Source organism: Pelophylax lessonae (assembly GCF_965119305.1).
Source record: "Pelophylax lessonae genome assembly, chromosome: 5".
Classification (NCBI taxonomy): domain Eukaryota; kingdom Metazoa; phylum Chordata; class Amphibia; order Anura; family Ranidae; genus Pelophylax; species Pelophylax lessonae.
In genome coordinates, this window is record NC_138772.1 from 486,567,450 (window position 1) to 486,583,648 (window position 16,199).

General features: G+C 44.8%; 1 protein-coding gene across 2 annotated transcripts in view; it reads left to right on the forward strand.

Moving 5' to 3' along the window:
- Window positions 1-685: 685 nt before the first annotated feature.
- Window positions 686-16,199, forward strand: part of PABPC1 (poly(A) binding protein cytoplasmic 1) — a 31,796-nt gene continuing 16,282 nt past the window's right edge. Inside the window, exons 1-11 of one of the 2 annotated variants that reach the window (XM_082258439.1) lie at window positions 686-898; window positions 1,626-1,819; window positions 1,896-2,011; window positions 2,537-2,676; window positions 3,178-3,272; window positions 6,947-7,084; window positions 7,595-7,690; window positions 7,782-8,051; window positions 8,129-8,219; window positions 12,130-12,240; window positions 15,312-15,472. In XM_082258439.1, coding sequence (XP_082114565.1) covers window positions 706-898; window positions 1,626-1,819; window positions 1,896-2,011; window positions 2,537-2,676; window positions 3,178-3,272; window positions 6,947-7,084; window positions 7,595-7,690; window positions 7,782-8,051; window positions 8,129-8,219; window positions 12,130-12,240; window positions 15,312-15,472 — 1,605 coding nt within the window. In that variant the 5' untranslated portion in view covers window positions 686-705. Of the gene's footprint in view, window positions 899-1,625; window positions 1,820-1,895; window positions 2,012-2,536; window positions 2,677-3,177; window positions 3,273-6,946; window positions 7,085-7,594; window positions 7,691-7,781; window positions 8,052-8,128; window positions 8,220-12,129; window positions 12,241-15,299; window positions 15,473-16,199 lie in introns of both variants that reach the window. The other variant, XM_082258438.1, reaches the window with a different exon arrangement.

The window sequence follows — 16,199 nt, forward strand, 5'->3', positions numbered from 1 at the left end:
AGCGACACAAGTCGCTCCGACTTAGAAAAAGGGTCCTGTACTACTTTGGGGCGACCTCGGAGCGACTTCCATAGACTTCCATTATATGAAGTCCATGCAAGTCGCGCCAAAGTCGCGGTGCACGGGACTGACAAGTCGCCTCCCGAAGTAGTAGAGTCGTGTCGCCTCAGTGTGAACCGACTCGAAGTGATGTAGTAGACTAGTGGATACATTCTTATGTCCTTAGGTTTGGTAAGCCTTTTTTTAGTTGCTGCCTTTTCTGGCCTCCTGGTTTAAACCACTCACATTGCAGTGTGGGGAAGGTATTCTTTCATATCTTTGGAGGCAGATTCTGATGGTTTTTACATATTGCCTACTTTGTAGCCCACAGATTGAAATTCTGACTCAAATGTAGGTGACTTGGCTGACAAACATGACATTTATTCCTGAACGTTCCTATTTATTTCCTTACTTTGCCATATATAGGTGAACCTGTAAGCTTTTCTAAACTATTCTAGGTTTCAACCATAGTTCTGTACAAGTTTCCTCCACATGTGTTGTGACTTGTTAGCTATTGCTCATGTGACTTTGTATTAATCATATCCTGTTGCAGGCTGCCAGTTAGCCCAGTTGATATGTTAACCCTATATATGTTTTACTGCAATAATGTGTTTTTAATTTTTTTTTTTTGTTTTTTTTTCAGTTGTGTACAAATAAGCAGTCATCATGAATCCAGGTGCTCCAAGCTACCCTATGGCATCCCTGTACGTTGGGGATCTCCACCCTGATGTTACAGAAGCCATGCTTTATGAGAAGTTCAGTCCTGCTGGGCCAATTTTGTCCATTAGAGTTTGCAGAGATATGATTACACGTCGCTCTCTTGGCTATGCTTACGTCAACTTTCAACAGCCAGCTGATGGTAAGTTGCCGTTGAAACTTCCCTATCCATCATGTTGCATGCATTCTGTACTAATCTCACTTGACAGAAGTCTGTTAGCATCCACAAATCTGCTGTTATAGGTGATCGGATAGCAAGCGATAGATGGCTGGCTGGCCTAAGTATTTGGGTGCTGGTGTCTAGCACAGAATACATTAAGTGCGAAATGTCATTCTTATGAGTGTTCATTTTGGTTCTGCATTCCCAATTTGTGTTTTCAATCAGGAAGAAGTGTTTCCCAGTTGTGCAACAGCTATGGAATTTAAACCTGGTCTGCATCCGCTTTAGTTCAGCTGACGTCAACTGCATGATGCAAATGACTATTCCTTTACGTAACAGCTGATGGCCTTTGTGTCATTTCTTTTACTATTCTACTTTTAAGGTCACATTAAACCTACATGTAACCTAATAGGCACATCTTGCCACATAAACATTGCCTAATATCTTGTATATTTTGTCCTGACCCCTCTCTATCACATACTGTCTACTAAAATATTTTGGGTTTTACACCTGTACTATATATGTAGATCAATCTCAGAGCCTGAAACAATATTTCCATGCATGTGCCCCGCCCTCCCCATCCAAGCATCTTGTATCCTTAGCAACTTACAACAGTGCAGTACCAGTGTAATTGGATAGTGAATGTTAACAAAATGACTTTCAGGTGTTTGACTAAAATCCATGTTAATTGATTTACTTTTTTCTTCAGCCGAGCGTGCTCTGGACACAATGAACTTTGATGTCATCAAAGGCAAACCAGTACGCATCATGTGGTCCCAACGTGATCCATCTCTGCGCAAAAGTGGCGTCGGAAACATCTTTATCAAGAACCTCGACAAGTCTATTGACAATAAGGCTTTATATGACACCTTTTCTGCCTTTGGAAACATCTTGTCTTGCAAGGTTAGCGACTTTGTAGCTCTGCAATAGTTGAACTCTATGTGATAGATGGCATTTACTATGTATCTGTCTTTAACAGGTGGTCTGTGATGAAAATGGATCAAAGGGTTATGGATTTGTCCACTTTGAGACCCAGGAAGCTGCTGAAAGGGCCATCGATAAAATGAATGGCATGCTTTTGAATGACCGTAAAGTGTATGTATTAAGTTCTAGCAATTTTTTTTAACTTCATGCTGCAGGATATTTTAATGCATGTTTGGCTTGTCTAAGAAACCAGAAGGAAATATTGCCTAGCGTAGAACTAGAACCTATGTCCATTAAGCTTTCCTAAGAATAACAGATCAATGAGTCATCTTTAAGGTGACATGACCATCCGTTTGCGTTTTCAAGTATCTTGTACATTGATATTAGACTCAGAAGCAAGTCCGATTCAGTTTGTGTTCACCTGATTCTAATTTGTGTTTAGCTTCCGTCAGTATATTGACCTTGACCACTTTCAGCTTTTTTTAAAGTCCACGGTCCTTCTGCCACACCAACACCTTTAAAGTCCAGTGCTAGAACCTTGGTAGAAAAACTTGCAGGTTTCAAGCAGCATATGAAAAAAGAGGGAAGGTTAATAGTCCCAGGAGGAATGTCAAAATTTACAGGTTCTCTTTAAGTGTATCGATTGGCATTTTAGATTGGCAAAAGTGGGGTAAAGGTTTTACATTTTTTCTTCAGGTTTGTTGGTCGATTTAAATCCCGCAAAGAAAGAGAAGCTGAACTTGGGGCTAGAGCCAAGGAATTTACTAACGTCTATATCAAGAACTTCGGTGAAGACATGGATGATGAACGCCTCAAAGAAATGTTTGGCAAATATGGTAAGTTTGCACCTTAATGTCCCCAGTTCACTTAAAGCGGAACTCCGCGAACCCCCCCACCAACTCCACCAAAATGACTTTTAATATAGGACACTTACCTGTCCAGGGATCCTGGGATGTCGGCACCCCAGATTTTTTTTTTTTTAATCTGCTCTTGGACGCAGGCACCGCCATTTCTTGCAAGGGAAATCTCAGTGAAGCCTTGGGGCTTCAAAGCTGTTTCCCTACTGCACATGCGCAAAGCACGTTGTTCTTTGAATGACGCGGGGGATGAGGGGAGGGGCCGAACTTCCGAGGGTCCGCACCCCGAAAAGGTCCCCTAAAAAGGTGCCAAATGTGGCAACGGAGTGGGGGGAATAAAACAAGCGGAGCTTCCCCTTTTGGGTGGAACTCCACTTTAACTTCTGGAGTGGGTAAATATATTTAAAATCCTACTGTCTTTGAAGCACCAGACAGTAACATTCCAAAATATGACTATGCTTTCTGTTACTTTTATTTCAGGACCTGCACTTAGTGTCAAAGTCATGACTGACGATAGTGGGAAGTCCAAAGGATTTGGATTTGTCAGTTTCGAGCGGCATGAGGATGCTCAGAAGGTAAATTGAGACATTTAGTAGCGGTTTGATGTAAGCAGTGTATTAAAATGAAGTTTAATGTCTCGTATAAACTCATTCCTTTTCCTGATCATAAATCAATAAAATTAGTACAGCATAAGCCTTTCCTCATAAAACCTGACCTTTTGCAGCCTTACTGTAATCATTGACTTTGGCAGTTCATGTGTTCTTCTGAAGCCTGTTTGTGTTGGGCTTTCAGAAAGTCCATACGCCACTGCATACCTGGGTCTCCCGAGAGCATGCCTATTCAATGAGCTGATGTTGGGTTTGATGGGTGGGTGGGGTTGTCTACAGCTGCCCAGGTGTTGCAAGGGGAGCATAGGATGCCCCTCACTTTGCTCATGTGACATCCTCTGGTTGTTTAGCCCAGGGGTGCTTAACCTTCTGAAGAACAAGGGCCGCCTAAGTGATTTGGAAACGGTTCCAGGTCATAATGAATGATGGGGTTTTAAGCCCCCCCCAAATGGCAAATGTAAACAAGCCCTTATTCTTACACTGATGTGCTGCAATTTACCTGCACAGCGGGTGAGGAACACTGCATTATGCTGCCTTCTTCTGGGTTAGTTGCGTTTTGCTATAGACTTCTATTATATATTGCGGGGTGTGGCGCACTTTCTGAAAGCGCTCAGGATTTTTGGTGCACCTTCATTAAGTACTGAAAACCCGCAGGATTTAATAGAAGTCTATGGTTCAGTGCAGCTCAAGCAAATGAAAGCTGCAGGTGTGCTTTATCTGCAGATCAGTGGGAAAGCAGTCTGACTTATTTTTTTTTTTTGCTATTATGCCCATTGCAAAAGTGCAGTGTATGTGATTAATGCTGACCTTTTCATCTTCCTGCTTCTGCTGGCATTGCTTTTCAGGCTGCTAGAAAGGTCCTAGACAAAGTTCACTTGGTGTCACTCTGGCTGGACAATAGGCCGGTGCTACAGACAAAGCATTGGCTTATATGGCTCCTGCTCTCGCTGCCTGCACCAGCTCCATGCACTCTGATGCTCTGGGATGGTATATCGGCAACCTCTTGATCGCAATCTGGACTTGCCGATCCACCATCCTGGAGCAATGGGCATGCACTTCTGGTTTTAGGTTGCTGGCCACATCAGAGAGCTCTACAAGCCACGGTTTGAGTATCCCTGGTCCAGCCACTATACTTTAGATTAAGTGTATGTAGCAGAGGAGGTTGCATACAGACGCACACACTTATAAAGCATTATGCAAAGTGATAATTCCAGTATATTTTTAATGCTTCATGCATATGAAAGGCAGAGATTCCCTATGCAAGCAGGGTTACTGTTGGTCAGCAGGGGGATGGATCTCAAAGTTTAGTGGTGTGGCGATGGATTGCACAGTTCAGTGGTCATCAGGAACTGAATATGTAGCTCAGTATTGAGTCAAGCAGTAAATAAAATAATGTACCTGGATGAAAGATTGCAACTTGTAGCAGCGATCAGCTACTGTAGTAGCATCTATGCACTGCTATTATATCTTGAATACAGCTGTGTGGGCCTTTCCAGACGGACTGTTTATTTCAGTCCATCCTCTAAGGCAGGGATCTCCAAACTATGGCCCTCCAGCTGTTGCGGAACTACACGTCCCATAAGGCATTGTGAAAATTGACATTCACAGACATGACTACGCATGATGGGAATTGTAGTTCCTGAACTACTGGAGGGCCATAGTTTGGAGACCCCTGCTCTAAGGTAAAGCCCACCTGCGAATTAAAAATACAAGAACAAAAACTCCCCAACCAATGTAACGTGCACAAGAAATTGGCAGAGGGTGTAGGCTGTTGGGAGCTTGGAAAAGCAGGGCCTCTGTTGTGGGCGGTTCTCAGGGTGGTTCCTTCTTTCTCAAGTAATGCTGAAACGAAAGTGTACAGGAGACAATAGCAAGTGTACAGACAGGCTGCTTATGGGAGAAAAAGGTAAGTTGAATTCTGCTTTAAGTGGAATGGTTCGAATACAGATGCTTAATTTCTGCTTACATTTTTATGGGCAACCTAAAGGTACACAGTAAAAGTGAAATTTTTTTTTTCTTCCTGAAAACTTATAGAAGTATGCTAGTCTTCAGCTTCCTGATGGTGACTAAAGTTCCCTACTTTGCCTTTGGAGCTTTAGTATTCGAAATTACCCTATAAATGTAACTTTTATTCTGAGCAGTGCTCCTGCTCTGTTTACATTAGTATGCTGCCAAATTGGTACTGAGAGAGAAGCAGTGCGAACAAGAGCTGCAGACAAACTTTTCTGTATTACTGCTTGTGGACTATGAATATTCAATGTCTATAGCCTGGCCATAGGTTCACTTAGGCCGTTCCTGAAAAAACATGTATGACTTGCATCTGAAAATTCTAACTGCCTGTTCGGATACATTGGTCTTGGTACCTATTCATTTATCAAAAACAAATATGCGGATAAGTCAGAACTCATTTGGTTTGGACATGGCCATCAGGCAACCTGTACATCGGGATCTCTGCAAAGGCAGCCTTCATGTTTTGAAGTAGAGAATGAAAATGACGTATATTTGGAGCTACACTATTCAGATGGTCTTCAATCTCTTGTACTTCTACAATGACTTAACAGTCTTCCCTGACATGTTTCCTTTAGGCTGCATTCACATGTCAGCGTATGGATCGCGGGCAGAATCGCCGCGATCCCGCCCCGCGATCCGGAGATCATTGCAAATTTGCGGGACGCCTGTGTGTTGCCCGTGATTTGCAATAGCACCCCAAACGCTGAGCGATGTTGCTTCAATTTCCGCCTGCCGAATCGCTGTAACATCGCGCAAAAAAAAAATCGCCGGACGCAATACGCTCCAAAGAAGCTCTTGTACTTTTTTGGGCGTAATGCGTCCCGCGATTGTTTTTTTGCGCGATGTTACCGTGATTCGGCAGGTGGAAATCGCGGCAACATCGCTCAGCGTTTGGGGTGTTATTGCAAATCACGGGCAACGCACAGGCGCCCCGCGATTTGCAATGATCTCCGGATCCCCGGCGGAATCGCGGCGATTCTGCCCGCGATCCATACGCTGACATGTGAATGCAGCCTTAAACGTAACCCTCTACCACTAAATGCTCTAGCTAAACATAGTTGGTAAATGAGGCAAATTGTTATCTCGGTTATAAATGTTCGGGTTATGCCGTCACACAATGTCCTAAGGAATAGGGTTTTCTAGTTTATGAAGATAGGCACTGTGGCGTCTGCTCAGGGTTTCTTTAATCATGGAATGTTTACAATGGCTGCGTGGTTTGCTTTAAATTGTCAAAATAAAAATCTTTGCAGCATATCTCTGCAAAACATGCCCCCCCACCCCAATTTTTTTTAAACTTTAAAGGCCCTGCACATTCCTTGTGTCCATAACTCCCTCCTCCCATAAGACCTGTTATGAGCTGACATCACAGATTATATTTGTTGACTGGTATCAGCCCTGCCCAGTGTCTTCTGCTCCTCTATTAATCCACTCCCACATCACCACAATATAAAGGCTACATTTTAGTCCTTGATAGGAACTTTGAGGTCCAGATGACCTAGGATAGATCTAAATTTCTGATCAGATAGTTTTCTTGCACCAATTGATATAAAAACACTCCGATATTTACAGACCAGAAGCTTAAATGTTACAATGGGAAGTCTGACTGTTCTTTTTTTCCCCCCCTTTTTCAGGCTGTTGATGACATGAATGGGAAGGACATGAATGGTAAAGCCATCTATGTGGGTCGTGCCCAGAAGAAAGTTGAGCGGCAGACAGAGCTTAAACGCAAATTTGAGCAAATGAAGCAGGACCGTATCACCAGATACCAGGTTAGGGGCTTGTTTCTAAATCTTCACTCCACCCAATAGTTGGCACTGGTTAGAATCTGTCTTGTTTTTGTTTGAGTCCATGTCGATACTGTCCTGTTTGTGCTAGGCAGTCATCGGATAGAAAGTGAGGCCAATTTCTCACAATAGGTCAAGAGATGACAATAACAATTCTGCCTTGTCACTATATCAAAAACGTCAAGCATTTCTGAAATTAGTCTTGAAAGGAAGTGTCTAAATGCAGTATATAGGTACTAGTAAAGATTTGCATATTTTGTGATTTGCAGTCTTCAAATTTTAATCAGGACATCTACAGGTTTTGAGGTTTATTGGTTAACTGAATGCATAGCATGGTCATTTCAGAGACTTGTTGGCCTGTGATAAAACAAATCTGTTGCCAACTTCATTTATCAATGAAGCACGACGCAGGCTGTATAATAAAGTAGGCATGCCCCATAAATGTTTTAAATTACATTTAAGTAGATGAAGCTTTAATGTTTCTGTCTGTTTTAGGGTGTTAACCTTTATGTAAAAAATCTGGATGATGGGATTGATGACGAGCGACTTCGCAAAGAGTTTTCACCCTTTGGCACCATCACAAGTGCTAAGGTGAGTGTTCCCCTTTTTTTTGGATCCTGTATAGATTTCATAGAATGTATCTTTTAGTTTAAAAATAAAATAAAATCCTTTCATCCTTCAGGTCATGATGGAAGGAGGACGCAGCAAGGGCTTTGGCTTTGTATGTTTCTCCTCCCCTGAAGAAGCAACCAAAGCTGTAACTGAAATGAATGGCAGAATCGTGGCAACAAAACCCCTGTATGTAGCTCTGGCTCAGCGTAAAGAGGAGCGTCAAGCACATCTGACTAATCAGTACATGCAGAGGATGGCAAGTGTCAGGGCTGTACCTAACCCGGTCATCAATCCTTACCAGCCACCACCATCCAGTTATTTCATGGCTGCTCTTCCACCGGTATGTATTCATGCACTTAAGACTTGCACAGTCAGCATAAAGCAGTTCAATTGGATGCTAAAGGCTTTTTCTTGCAGGCTCAAAACCGTGCTGCATATTATCCAGCTGGACAGATTGCACAGCTCAGACCAAACCCTCGCTGGACTGCACAAGGTGCTAGACCACACCGTAAGTCAAACCATAACTATGTTGATATCTAAAAGTTCAAGGCAAGCATGTTCAAGTTAGTCTTTCTACAATATGGTTGATCTGTTTGGCTTTTTTTTTTTTTTTTTAGCTATCATGGCTATTGCATTAAATCAATTGTGTTCAAGGATTAATCTTCTATTGGTTTCCCTATGGCTGAAATTCATAGTTCGTTCTGAATTTTTTTTTTTTGCAGTCAATACGCAAGTATGATACAGCCAGATCAGTTGACGATACTTTGACAGATCATGACGGCTGCTGATTCTACTTGCAGGGAAACTATCATTAAAAGAAGTTCCGTTTTTTAAACATGTTAATCTATTTTTAGGGTGTAACTGGTAACCTGTTTACCATCCTCCCCAATTCCCTGTTTCCCATGACAGCGGGTGGGGAACCCTGTCCCTGTCCCTGCTGTCACAATTTGAAAACAACCTGGCTGTGCATGGCTCTGCCTGCATCTACTTCATAGTTCTGTGAATGAATTAACTACATGTCCCGTCTGCCTCCATACCGGGATCTCTGGCCCTAGCAAAATTTTTTCTTTTCCATTTTTTTTTTTTTTTCTTGTAAGATCTACAATCAATTGCTGGACTGGGTGACGGGCTGCATAATCTAGATCCAGTGGTCACCTCAGTCTGTCCAGCGCGTGCTGACCTCAGCTCCGCTAGTTCGGTTGCGACATAGCCCCACCGAACGGGGGTTGGCCTGAGAGTTAAACACATCATGAAGTCGCATACGACCGGGTCTCAGCCTGAGTTGCAGCGGCCCTCCTGGCTGACGGCCACCCTTATTTCGATAACGAGGGGTTCTGTCTGGAGCGGTACCTGCATGGTCCCTGGTATGGTGAGTAGCTTTCCCCCCTCATCCTGGAGGGTTTTGGAGTAGATGTGTCCCTCCATGGGATGGTCGAACCCCGGTTTCTCCTCCTTCCCGTTAAGCACTCCCACACACACACACACTAATGCTGGAGGTCTGGTACACATCCCGGGGTGGGGGCAGGGCGCTATGCTGGAGGGGGGGGGGTGGTGTGCCGCCAACAACCAGACGGTGGGCTGTGCGTGGGGGGGAAGTGGAGTTGTACCTGGTGGGGGCTCCTGCCAGGGCCCCCTGTCCTGCCTGTGCCTGTCCTGAGGCCTAGGGCTCCCTCCTGGGAGCATTGTGGGGCCACAATTTTCTTGTAGCCTTTGTGCTGCAGTGCACGGTGGCCATGTTTGTGTAGTACGGAGGCCATTTTGCGCTGGTTTGCCATAGAAAACAGCTGCGGCCATGACAGTGGAGCCCTATGGGTGGCGATTTAGGTGGCTGGAGCCTCTCCTCATCCCCAGGTGCTGACTCCCGGATTCTTTTCCTGATCGCTGTACGTTCAGTGCAGATTCTCCTGGTGGCTGCGGTGCCTGGTTTCTGCAGGGTGGCGAGTCTGGTGGTCCTCCTTTGCTGAGGATTGGGACTCTGTGACTGGCAACTGAGTTGGCTGTCAGCGGTGGGGGTTTTCCCTTAGTGTTACTTTTTTGTGGGGTTCTCCTTGTGACTCATGTAGTCTTTTTGAGCACAGACATCTCTCCTCCTGATCCCCTCTGAGGCTGTGGGGCCCTCCGGGTCCCAACCCCCCCATAGATGCACTGACTGCGGTCCTGGTGTCCTTTGTTTCCTGGGTGGAGTTGGCTTTTGGGCGATGGGCTAAAGCCTTCCCTCTGCCTTATCTGTCCCCTCAGATCCTGAATATGGTTTGGCTGCCGTGGATCACCCTGCATGGGTCTGCGACCACACTCCCTGCATCCTCAGACAGCGAGGAGGATTCCTCCACTTCTGCAACTGCACACTAAAAGGCGCTGGGGGACGCACTGATTGTATCTGTGCGTGAGACATTAAAGATGGAGGATGCAGCTGCGACAGAGGCGCAGGTGCCCCCATCCAGAGCGGCAAAGATGTAACCTTTCCCCCTCCTATTTTGACAGAATTGTGGTGTCCCAGACTGACCGAGTGGGCTAAGCTGTTACGCCTTGACCTGGAAGGAGAACAGCTCCCCCCCTGCCTTTGCTGAGCTGGCAGACCAGCTTGTCCAGGGGCTGCAGTTTTATCTGTGATGCCTCTATGGAAGCAGCTCCTAGTGGCTCTGCTTTTTCGACAGTGGTCCTTCGGCGTGTCTTTTGTCTCAAATTCTGGTCTGCGGACCAGATTTCTAAAAAGGCCTTGACTGATCTTTCCATTTAAGGAGATCCCCCTGGATGACAGAGGTCTCCCGGGGGCGAGAGAAGAGAGCCTGTGAAAGAAGGGTTCAGGGCAAGTATCCTCGTCGTAGATGTGGCCCCCCTCCTCGGCTCATACGTATTTTTTTTTTTTTTTTCGCCGCCGGGTAGACTGACAAGGGATCGAAGCCCTTCAGGGCCTCCTCTAGAGCAATTGTCCTCAACTCCGGTCCTCAGGGCCCACTAACAGGCCAGGTTTGCAAGATAACTAAATTACATCACAGGTGATCTCATTTGCTGCTCAGTGATTGTAATATTCTAGACTGCATCTCCCCAAGGTAATACTTAAAATCTGGCCTGTTAGTGGGCCCCGAGGACTGGAGTTGAGGATCCAAGCGACCTTGGTCTGGTAAGTCAAGAGCGGGCTTCTCCAGACCCGATGACAAGGCCCCTTCAGCTTGTAGGTGAGCCCTCACCTGTATCTGGGGTATCTCTTTGCTGGTTCCTGGACCCGTGGACTTCCCCGGAATTAGACACGTGAGGCCATGAAGTCATACGGTCTGGCTACAAGACAGGTTGTTCTTACCCTCCAGAAAGGTTCTTTCCTTCCAACGTGCGACTGTCCCCAGTTCGCTTACAGGCTCTCTTCGGGGCGGTGCAAGACCTTTTACTTCAAGGGGTAATTGTTCCTGTTCCGACTTAGGAATGTTTTCAGGAGTTTGACTCAAACCTGTTTACAGTTCCCAAAAAGGAAGGCAAGGTGCGTTCAATCCTGGACCTGAAGGTGCTGAACTACTTGTACAGTTGCAGAAGTTCAAAATGGAGTCTGTTTGCATGGTGGTGGCTTCCCTGTATCAGGGGGATATTCTTGCCTCCATTAACATCTACGCTTGCCTTCACATTCCAATATGTCGGGTCACCAGCGCTTCCTCCATTTTGCCGTGGGAGAGGAGCATTATCAGTTTGTGGCGTTACCCTTTGGTCTCGCCTCGGGTCTTCACGAAAGTGTTGGCCCCGGGGCTAGCATTATTAGGTTTGCAGGGGATCGCGGTCCTGGGCTACTTGGAGGAACTTCTTCAGTCTACTACTGTGCTGGTGGAAAACCATGAGATCTCAATAAAGAAACCCTGAGGAAGTTGGGCGGGATTTTGTTTTCAGAAGTCTGCCTTGGTTCCTTCCGCGAAAACCAGACTATCTGGGTCTGACTCTGTTAATTGACACACAGCACCCACCTCTGCAAGGTTTTGTATTTTCTGACACTGTAACAAAACGGAGTACCTATAGCAGAGAGGGAGTATATTCCCTGGGACTGCCCATAGGCGTAGCCAGACTTTTTTTTTCTGCCTAGTGTCCTATTCCTGTAGGGGGCAGTATAACCTAATGGTTAAGAATATCAGGAGTTATGAAAATCTGAGAAATTGGTTTTACAGTAAGTCAAAAATCCAATGTCGTTTTTTTTTTTTTTTACACCGGCAAAGATTTATTTATTTTTAAGTGAACTTATCCTCTAATCAGAATCGCCCCCTTTTTCTTTGGCAGTAATAGAAATATTCTGATGTAACAAGTACATGGGTTGGTCCAATCATACCTGCACAACTGGGTTGCTTTTTCAGTTACAGCTGAAGGACCTTACAAGCTTTGCCCTTGGTTATAAAAGTTGTAATTGGCACACTTGTTTTGAAAAAAATCCACTTGTGTTTTTGCAGCATTCCAAAACATGCCAGGAGCCATCCGCCCTGCTGCTCCACGTCCACCGACCTTCAGCACAATGAGACCAACCTCTTCTGTCCCACGCGTTGTTTCAGCTCAGCGTGTTGGTAAGTTGGAAGCATGTTTGTGACTGCCCCATGTATACAGGGACAGCTCTGTTGCATTTAAAAAAAAAAAAACACAAGCAACAAAAGTGTTATACTTTCCTGTCCCTATCCCCAGTTTGCTCCATTGCAGACTCTGGACAAACCTTCACATCTGACACTTTGCTGAGCACTCCTTCACTACATTAAACAGTATTGACATAGAGGCAAGTGGGTAGACCCCATGGTGCAGGGTGAGGAATGCTGGAATGCAACATCTAGAAATGTTAGATGTGGAGGTTGTGCCTGGAGACTAGGTTATGCGGAAGACTCGGGCACCAGGACAAGCAATTATAACACTGTTTTTTAAAATGTTAGCACCTATAACTTTTTTTTTTTTTCAATGTAAGGTTCTATATTCTATTTTAAAAACTGTATTTAGTAATATGTATGAAGGGATATGGGGGGGGGGGGGGAGACTGTAGCAAATAGGAAAATGTGCTACTGGGCAGGGAGATTAAAGGTCACAAACTTTCCCTCTGTGGTCCTGCTACAGTTTGCTACAATGCACGGTTTTCTCTTTAAGGGCCTTGTTTACACCTGCGGTTGGGGTGGGCAGGGAGGTACACACAGGTAGTACTGCCAACCAAACATCATCATTCAGCTGGGTGGGGCAACACTTGTGGTGGTGTGGGTTTTTAGAGGTTAAAACAGGTGGTGAGGAAGCAACATAATGCCTCCCCACCTGTTCAATGCCTTCTGAAAAGTTATCCACAGTGGATCATGCTTCAGAGGGTGGCACGTGTAACCAAAACCTTTGCCAAAGACTGCAATGAGTTATTTGTGCATTAAAAATAACTATAATTTCTCTGTCCAAGTTTATCTTTTAGGTCCTCTAACTCGCGCTGTAATGGGCCTTTACTGTGCACTAATTGTAGACTCCCAAAATGGTGTGCTTTATGTACTAAATGTGTAAAACTGCATGTCTTTTGGGCAAATGAGTGCAATGCTGTTCAACAAATTGGATATGCATTCCTTACCAGATAGTTTAGGGCAGGCCTCGACAAATCCCGGGCGCCAGGTCGCATTTGCGACTAGAATTAGCGACCTGGCGCCTGGGGTGCCCTGCTTGAGCTGTCCTGTCCCTTTTGCGCCCCCCACCTCCTCTTCGAGTTCACGGACTTCCACGCCGTCCAGAAATTTAGTCCCCGGCTTTTCGGCCTTCTTCTGTGAGATGAGAAGCTAGGGGAACTGGCGCCCTCTTGTGATGGCCGGGAGTAATGCATGTTCTCAATGCCTTTTCTTCTCCTTCCAAAGAGGAGAAGAGAGGGAAGTTTTTTAACCACTTAAGCCCCGGAGGATTTGGCTGCTAAACGACCAGAGGGCATTTTGCGATTCGGCACTGCGTGACTTTAACGGACAATTGCGCGGTCGTGCGACGCTGTACCGAAACGAATTTGGCGTCCTTTTTTTCCCACAAACAGAGCTTTCTTTTGGTGGTATTTGATCACCTGTGCGATTTTTTGATCACGCGCTATAAACAAAAAAAGAGCGTAAATTTTGCAAAAATAGCAATATTTTTCCCTTTTTTTTATATGAAATTCCCCCAAAAAAAAATGTAAAAATCAAAATTTTTTAATATTTTCGGCCAATTTGTTTTATGCTACCTATGTTTGGTAAAAAAAATCGCAAAAAGCGTATTTTGATTGGTTTGCGCAAAAGTTATTGCGTTTACTAACAAAGGGAAAGATTTTTGTCATTTTTGTTGTTTTTTTTTTTAACGCGTAATGGCGGCGATCTGCGATTTTTTTTGCGGTACTGCGACATTGCGGCGGACAGATCGGACCCTTGACTGACATTTTTGACACTTTTGGGGTTACCAGTGACATTTCTACAGTAATCAGTGCTATACATATGCACTGTTACTGTAAAAATGCACTGGTAGTGAAGGGGTTAACTTTATTTGAGAGGGAGGGGCTGTGTGTGTCCCTAGGGGCGTGATTCTAACTGTGATTGGCTGTGGCTTCAACTGTATGCAGAGTGATCAATGGATCTACATAGTAGATCCATGTGATCAGCTCTCATACAGAGAGGAGAATGACAGGCAGCTTGTTTACACAAGCTGCCTGACTATCTCCCTCTCCCCCGCCGATCGCAGAGTGGCCGGCGGCGATCGGGTCCGCCGGTCACGCGCGCGGGGGGGTCCGTGACCACGCGGGAGCGGGAGCGCGCCTCCGGCGGCGCGCGCTCGCTCCCTAAACCCTCACAGGCGAGCGACGTAGACCTACGTCACTTTGCCTGTGAGGGGCTGACCGCCCACGTAGATAGTCGTGCGGCGGTCGGCAAGTGGTTAAGGCTTCATCTCTCTGTCCAGTTACCTTTGCTTAAAGGTAAGTGGACAGGGAGTGTGGTTATTATTATTAATTTATTTTTTAAATGTAAAAAAAATAATAATTTTTTCTTTTTTTTTTTTTAATTACTAAAAAAAAAAAAAAATGTTTTCTTTTTTTTTCTTCAATTCTTATTTAAAAAAAAAAAATATATATATAAATATATATATATCTTTTTTTTTTTTTTCCTCATCGCCGTGCCACAGCCGAAGGCCCCTTTCACACGGGCTGTCTGATCAGGTCCGCCTGTCAGTTTTTCAGGCAGACCTGATCGGACCGTTCAGTCTCCTCTATGGAGCGGTAATCTGCCGCCATCTGACCCTGCCCGCCAAAAACAGACGGATGGTGGTTCTATTTTCTATCCATCCCGTGGATCCGATCAGATGGCATCGGATGGAAAGAGACAGACAATTGCGCTATATAGGAGAGTGGGGTTCTAGTCGTATTTATGTGTAAATTTAGTATCAGTTTTTTATTAAATAAAGCTTGGTTGTTAGTTTAAAAAAAAAAAAAAACTGGCTCCTAACTTTTTTAGCTGGCTCCTAGATTTCAGGCAAATTTGTCAAGCCCTGGTTTAGGGGGTATGTGTAGAACTATAATCTCCAGTAAACTGCACTCATTGTAAACTGTAAAGGCCCACATTTCAGTGACTAGGAAATACAGAAATTTAACTTTGCCTTTTTTTTGTGTGTTTTGTTCCCCCAGCGAACACGTCAACACAGACAATGGGTCCTCGTCCTGCAACTGCCGCGGCTGCTGCAGCTGCAACTTCGACAGTTCGTACTGTTCCTCAGTACAAGTATGCTGCTGGTGTGCGCAATCCACAGCAGCACCTTAACACCCAACCACAAGTTGCTATGCAGCAGGTAACTACAAGCTGCCCTACGGCTGGAATTCTGTTCTTGACACCCGCCTTTGACAGTGGTTGACCACTTACGGACCGCCCACCGCATATTTACATCGCTACTTTGAGATAGGTGCCATAAACCCCCCCCTCCCCCTTTTTTTTTGTTTTAACTTGACTCTATGGCCTTGCAGGACTGGAGCAAAGTCATACGTCGCTTCCTCCCAACGGCTTTAAATGGCCCATTTTTTTTCCATGGTGAAAAAAAGATTACTTATTTTTGGCTTTTTAGTGTAGATGTGAGATCCTGAGGTCTTTTTGACACCAGATCTCACAATGAAGAGACTCTGTCCTGCCTATTTCTAATACAAGGGATTTTTACATGCCTGGTGATAGGAATAAAAATGATCAAATTTGTTTTTAAAGGGACTGTGTAAAAATAAAATAATAAAAGGAAAGAGAGAGAAAAAAAAAATTTAAAGTGCGCTGTCCCCCTGAGCTCGCGAGCAGAACCGAACGCATACGCAAGTCGCGCCCACATATGTAAACTGTTCAAATCACACGAGGTATCACCGCGATCATTAGAGCGAGAGTAATAATTCTAGCCCTAGACCTCCTCTGTCACTCTAAACTGGTAACTTGTAGAAATGTTTAAAATGTCACCTATGGAGATTTTTAGGTACCAGGGTTTGTCGCCATTCCATGAGCGTGGTATTCGGCGCAACATTCTTTCACATTATAGAAAGAAA